Below are 6,885 nucleotides of genomic sequence, written 5' to 3' on the forward strand. Positions count from 1 at the left end.
TTTGGGGCTCCTTTTTTTTACAAAAAAAAAAAAAAAAAAAAAAAAAGAAATGGAGAGGAAGGGCAGATGAAATGGAGAAATACTGGGTTCTTTGATTTAGTCCCATCATGAGAGCAGTTTTTGGAAGAGAGACACAGTTTTGGGGGTTGGCTCCTCTCAAGTGAGGAGAGATACGAATGCCCAGCAGTACGTGGACACCTGAGGGCTTTACTCAGTTGGCCTCAGATCCTTATTGTTTTTGTTAAAGTGAACTCTTCTGGGCCTTGGAACTATAGCAGGAGTCCACTACTGCCTTTTCTGAGGTCTCATGGGTATCCTTAGATCTTGGGATGCTGGCCCCCCCAAAAAGGAGTATTTTTCTCTTCTGGGCTTCTCATTTATTGTGCAGGTATAAATGATACTCACCAAGCAGCTAGAAAGCGACAGTGGCCTAATGCCATGCCAGAGTCCTGCCAGTTAGAGTGTTATCTGCTTCAACTGGGGCTCATTTCTTAGATTTACACACTCAACAGACCAAGAGCTAAAGATCCAGCGGATCAGTGTTTTTATTCTTAAGAAAGACCTGGCATGTCACTTTGATTTGTATTCTTAGCGCGGCATCCTGTGAGAGATAGTGAGAGTGCTGCCTTGTTTACAGCGCGGGGGCCTTGTTCAAGGGGGAGCCGGGGCCTCTGTGAATCCTGAAGGCCGCTTCCACTTGCGGACTTATGCGTGGCTCCTGGGATAGAATGTTATAAGCACGACCTCTTTCCTTCTGTGAAAAAGAAAACAAAACAATAGCAAAAAGGGAAAAACAAGAGAGCGAGAAAAGAAGAAAAGTAGTTAGTATTTTATCCTAGAGAAGGCAGAAGACAGTCCCGCCCTCGCTTCTGTCTGAAACAGCTGCAGCTCCGGCTGGTCGAAACGGAAGCTCCCTGTTCCTCTGGCTCCCACAGTGGTTTCCTCCTATGACCAGGGCAGTGTGCATCTCTCTGCTGGGCTCTGTTCTAAACTCAGCAAGTGACGAATGACCGGTTTCCCTGAATTCTTTGGTTTGCACAGTAAGAGTTCCTCTTCCATACTCCTCCGTTTCCATCTCTTACCCTCCCCAAAGATATGTTAGCCACTTAGGCAGATAAATCTCCCCAGGGTGATCCTTGTGAGGAATATGAATATGTCTTCATGGTAGGAATACTGTAAGTCTCCCCACCTCTTATTTGTAGTATCTTCCTGGTCATACAAACCCCTGATGTTTACTTCCAACCAAAGCTTACAAGCTCACCCACCAAGCTTTCTCTTTATAGTTTGACTCAGGGGTTAGTAATTTTTTCTTCTTGTGATTTTTTTTCTTCCAATAGAGTCCAGCACGCTCTTTGCTTCCCTTAACTCCCCACCCCAGCCACCACCTTAGCTTATTTCTGGACTCATTTTTAGGTAGGTCGGAGACTTGGTCCATATCAGTTTAATCAAATCAAGAAGTTACAAGAGTGTGTTTAACAGGCCAAAAATTGTCTCTGTGAGCCAGGAGGTTGGGAAAATTGGCCAGTGGAATCCCACTTGCTGCTGAGACTTGTTTGGTGGGAAATGAGACAGCCTGCCTTCTCTGTGCAACTCTCCTGATCACAGCAGGGTGTCATGGCATTCCTAAAATTCTCTGCTCAGTCACAGGTTGTGTGAAAGTGCCATCCTGGAAACCTGTTGGGCCCTTAACCTCCACCTGGCGGCCAGGTTGCCATCTTCCTGGGAAGAGCTGCACACATCTACCCGCTCTCCTTCTTCCTCAACTTGGGCAGGAGGCACAAGATTGGCTGGAATTTTCAACACATGATGATGTTTTCAGGTAAAAAAAAAAATGTAAATAAAATGAGTTTTATTAACTTTCTATGGAGTAAAAGAAATAAAATATACTCACATTAGCAAGATGAACCCCAAACTGGACGATAACAGCTGTGATAGTTCTGCTTGACTTACACTATCTCCCAAATGCTTCCTCTTCACTATAAAGCTGAGAAGAGTGGAGAAGCCACTGAGGGGACAAAGGACAATAAAGAAATATGTGGAGATAAAGAAAGGAGAGAGCAATTGGCATGAGGTAGATGGCGCAGTGAGAGTGGAAAGCATCCGACTTTATAGACGAGACCCAAGTAAGAGCATCTCTGTAGAGCAGAGGGAGGAGATAGGCAAAAGGCCACCGTGACCCTTAAAGGTGCCTCTGTCCGGGAAGCGGGAGCGGCTGTACAAGAGGCAACGTGAGTAGCAGCTCTTTACTGCCACACAGTAGTTCTTGGAGGCCTCGGAGAGTCATACTGAAATCACACCAGCAGGCACTGCTCAGCAAAGCAGTTGCTTTGTCTAGTCCTTGCTTGCATCTGCACTTAAGTACACAGCCCGCCTTAATGATTTCCTTTCACTCTGACACACATTTGTTGAGCATCCTCCTTATATAAGTCACACTTCAAGGTTGTGGAGGATACAGAAACCCACCTCCTTCCAGGAGCTCACAGTCCACTGGTGGGAGACAGGTGTACAAAGAGCTAAGTTTCTCCCGAGAGAGGCTGGTGAATCGCACAAAAGAAAAGCAGGGCCCAGGGCCATCTTCGCCAAGGGGTAGCCTTTGAACTGGACTTGGATGCAGTGGCATTTCAGGAGGTGGCAGGTTGGAAGGGCAGGAAAGCATTGCTGTGTGTGGCTTTTTCAGGGAAGGGTAGCAGTCTGGTTTAAATGTGAGACACGTGGGATAATGCAGAACGAGAGTGAGGTTGGAAAGGGAAATTGCATGTAAACTGGTGCAAGCCTTCAGGTTGCATCTGAATCACCTGTTGGGCCGGTTAATAGCAGATTGCTGGGCCCCACCACCAGAGTGTGATTCTGAGGGTACGGGGTGAGCCCCGAGAATTTGCATCTCTAACATCTTCTCGGCTGCTGCTGCTGCTGCTGCAGCTGGTTTGAGGACCACACTTAAAGAATCATTGCTGGAGTCTAGACCACAGAGAAGCTCCAGTGCTATGCCAAAGAGTTGGGCTTTTATCCAAGGGCAGCTGGGAAACGTTAGAGGTTTCTGAGGAGGGCAATGACAGACCAGATCGTCCATATATATTAGAAAAATGCCAGTGGAAAGAGAAAGATTAATTGGAGATAGCTCAGTCACCTAGACAAACTTTTAAGTGTGTCCGTTACCTTCTGTGCTAAAAGACTGAGAAGTACACAGTGCTGTTTAAAGATATCTCCTATCAAAATTATTTTCTGCTGGGAGAAATTTGGCTTTCAAAAGGAACTCATTCTTCAAGGCTGTGAAAGAAATACCTGAGGTTTCACCTTCATATTGCTTACAGTGTTTACCTAATAAAGAAGAATGGAGCACGCGCTGTCTCTCTCTGGCCCTCAAGTTTTCTTCTTTGAGACAACGTCCATTTAAAGGTTTAAATATTAAGTGGTGTCGTAGCTGGCTGTAGGATGGTCTAGATGTGTGTCAATATTTGACTAGGACAGATTAATTGAGAACATCAACTTTGCTCTGGTTTTTTTTTTCTCTGTTTTTTAATGTATATTTTACTGAATCACTCTTCTTTAGTGAATTGTTGTGAAGTTCTCAGGTTAATGAAATTGTGAAATTATTGGAAAAGGTGGGAAAATATGTGAAGAAATATAATGAGTATTAATTTTTCATTCTCATAATATACACACAGTCTTACGCATGGTGAATAGGAATTTATACTAGATAGCTATTAAAGACCATGGATTAAGTCTTTACTGTAGAACAAATTAGGAGCATGGTATGGGGAAGGAACAAAAGAGCTTAGAAAGAGAAGCTCTAGAACATAAAAATGTGGCTGTAGACCAGGGGTCAGCAAATTTGGTTGCTGCCTGTTTTCATCTACCCCAGGGGCTAAGAATGGCTTTTACAGATGAATATTTGCAACCTATTTGATGACAGGGGACACTAACTTTGAAACCCAATTAACTGAAATCTCCCACCCCCAGAAGAATTCCATTCTTTTCACTAGTAGACCTGGATTACAATAAATTGAACTCATTATTATAATCATTATTATTACTTATTATAATTACTTATTATAGTTTTATAACATGGCACTTATATATTATAGTACTTATTATGCTCTTGGTTTTTGTCAATAAAATTTTGTGGAAATTTGTTTTCTCTCTTTTATGTAAGTACCTACATAACATCCTTGGTTTTTCCTCTTGGCCCACAAAGCCTAAAATATTATCTGACACTTTACAGAAAACTTACCAACTCCTGATATAGATCAGGTTACATTGTTACTTCTCTGCTTGGCTTTGCTCAGGAAATGCTGAGCTGTTTTGTGCATTTCACATACTCATACCTAGCCTGCTTCTTAAGTTTATAATGACTGTATAGTGCTTGGGTAGTACTTGGATCACAGACTTAGAGAGCTTATATGATTATTTCTTATTTATATTTCTTTTTTTTTTTTTTTGCGGTACGCGAGCCTCTCACTGCTGTGGCCTCACCCCTTGCAGAGCACAGGCTCTGTACGCTCAGGCTCAGCGGCCATGGCTCACGGGCCCAGCCGCTCCGCAGCATGTGGGATCTTCCCGGGCCGGGGCACGAACCCGTGTCCTCCGCATTGGCAGGCGGACTCTCAACCACTGCGCCACCAGGGAAGCCCTATATTTCTTTTTGGTTCATGTTATTATCAGGAGAATTATTTCAGTAATAAAAGAGTATTATTATTCTAAAATGTGCTATACAAAGCGGTGCAGTGTTTTTCTCATTGCATTTGGGCATTTTGCAAAAGAAAACTTCAAATAGGAGGAAATCCTATTCCTTTAAAGTTATTTTCTGTATAAAACAACTCGACTCCTGAAGCATAAGCAGATACAATTTATTAGCCCCAGGTGGCAGCAGTGGATTTGAGGACACATTGTTATTTATCCTTATGACAGGACAGCTTCCTCTTTGGTCCCTGCAGGCCTCAGGGGAGCGATGGCATTTGCACTGGCTATTCGAGACACGGCATCCTACGCACGCCAGATGATGTTCACAACCACCCTCCTCATTGTCTTCTTCACCGTCTGGATCATTGGTGGAGGCACGACGCCCATGTTGTCATGGCTTAATATAAGGTTGGTTTGAAACCAAGGCCAGTCTTGTGTCTAACTATGTCACTATTCCCGTGCAGGGGGTGCTACATACAGCTTAGTACATGGAAGGCTTTTATAGTTTCTTGTTTTGTTTGGGGAAGGATTAAAAATTTAAAAACAATAAATAAAAATTCAGAGTATTGAATTTTCCACGAGAAAAAAAAATCATTAAACTGTTTGTGGGTACAAAAACACAAAGAATTAGAAACACCTGGACCTTGCTAGTGCCGCGACATTAGGGCAAGAATTCAAAAAGTCTTAAAGCTGCAGGAGAGAGAATAGACATAGCTGCTGGCAATGTCTGGCATTTCACATTCCTTTGAAATCAAACCTAAGGCCTTGAAAAATAAGCTCATCAGCTGGAAATAAAGGGAGGCCATTAGAGTTTTGTTTTAGGAGGAAACTGTATGCCGCGTCTCTTCTTGCTTTAGTGCACAGAAGAGGTGACATTTCCTGCATAACCCTCACTTCTTGCAGCCTCATGGACATCCCCGGCCTGTGGTTTTGTAGCTGTGTCAGCATGGAGGGTCATTGACCCAAGTTTGATTTTTTTTTAAGAGCATTTGAATTGCAAACTGTGCTTGTGAGCTCCAGCACCTTACAGTAAAGAGGACATTGGAACAGGGGTCAGGAGACCCACAGCCTAACTCTGACCCTGGTTTAAGACAAGCTCCTCATGTCTTTTCGGCCTCTGCATTCCTTCACGTTAAATAAAAGCGTGCTGTCACCTTTTCTCCAGGTCCCTGCAGCTCTAAGTGTGTCCTCTGCGTCATCGAAAGTGCTCTTGCCACTTGCTTCAGTTTCAGATCTGCAAAGGGTGAACATGCTGGGAATGAGAAGACTTGGGTGGCGCATAGGTGTGAAGAATTCTCTGAAAAGCCACAAGATGGCAATGTTTTTTTTTCTTTCTCTGCTGGCTGTTAGTTTGCTCAGGGCTGACAACTGCGGAGTACACCTAGCTTGAAGGAGGGAGAAACCGACAAGGATCTTGCAGTCATCCTTGGGGGCAGGGAGAAAACTGGGATTTGAGAGAATAGTCTCCCTCTTCTGGAACTTTTATATTGATGGGAGGCAGGGATTCCTGGGCGTGGCCACTGCCGGCTGCACCATTTCTGGGTTAGTGGGTCTCAGCCTCAGATCTGAGTGGGTCTGCAGAACCTGGGTGGGCTTATCAGTAAGAGTCTTACAATAGCTAACGTTTGTGCTGCAGTTGTTGGTTGAGATGCCAACACGTACATTAAGATAATCCTCATAGCATTCCTATAAGGGAGTTACTACTATTATTTTCATTTTAGAGCTGAGGAAACTGAGGCACAGAGCAATAACTTGCCCAAGGTCACAAAGCTTTAAGTGGGCAAGCTGGGATTTGAACCCAGGCACACTCTTAGCTACTGTGCTATACTGCCCGAAAGGCTTGCTGTGTTAGGGACCATTTTCATGTTGTAAAATTCAGGATGATTAAAATTTCAGTTTCCTGGCATGAATCTCCAGTCATATTAAGGAAAATAATTCATCTGTGGAAGTAGAAATCTGAAGAAGAAAATGTACAGATTTTTGGCTTTAAACTTAAGACATAAGATGGGATCATCTTTGTTCCGTGTAGCAGAATAAGAGGAAGAAAGGAGGTTTACCCTGCACAGAGTTGAGATCCTTTGCATTTGGTGACCTCTCTGAGATTACTTCCTGCTCCTATTTATCTGGTTACCCAGTAGGTGCCCTGGATGCTCAGAGCCTGGTTAAATCGTGTTTGTTTTTCAGGCTATTTCATACTTTCTTTGC

The 6,885-nt window shown here is 43.6% G+C and overlaps 1 protein-coding gene across 5 annotated transcripts in view; it reads left to right on the forward strand.

Moving 5' to 3' along the window:
* SLC9A7 (solute carrier family 9 member A7) overlaps nucleotides 1-6,885 on the forward strand; it is a 141,277-nt gene that overhangs the window by 83,215 nt on the left and 51,177 nt on the right. For all 5 annotated transcript variants that reach the window (XM_024743532.1, XM_024743533.1, XM_024743534.1 and 2 more), the window contains exons 10-11: nucleotides 1,708-1,819; nucleotides 4,935-5,088. In XM_024743532.1, coding sequence (XP_024599300.1) covers nucleotides 1,708-1,819; nucleotides 4,935-5,088 — 266 coding nt within the window. The remainder of the gene's footprint in view (nucleotides 1-1,707; nucleotides 1,820-4,934; nucleotides 5,089-6,885) is intronic.

The sequence above is a fragment of the Neophocaena asiaeorientalis genome, unplaced genomic scaffold (assembly GCF_003031525.2).
Source record: "Neophocaena asiaeorientalis asiaeorientalis breed wild unplaced genomic scaffold, Neophocaena_asiaeorientalis_V1.1 scaffold243, whole genome shotgun sequence".
Classification (NCBI taxonomy): Eukaryota; Metazoa; Chordata; class Mammalia; order Artiodactyla; family Phocoenidae; genus Neophocaena; species Neophocaena asiaeorientalis.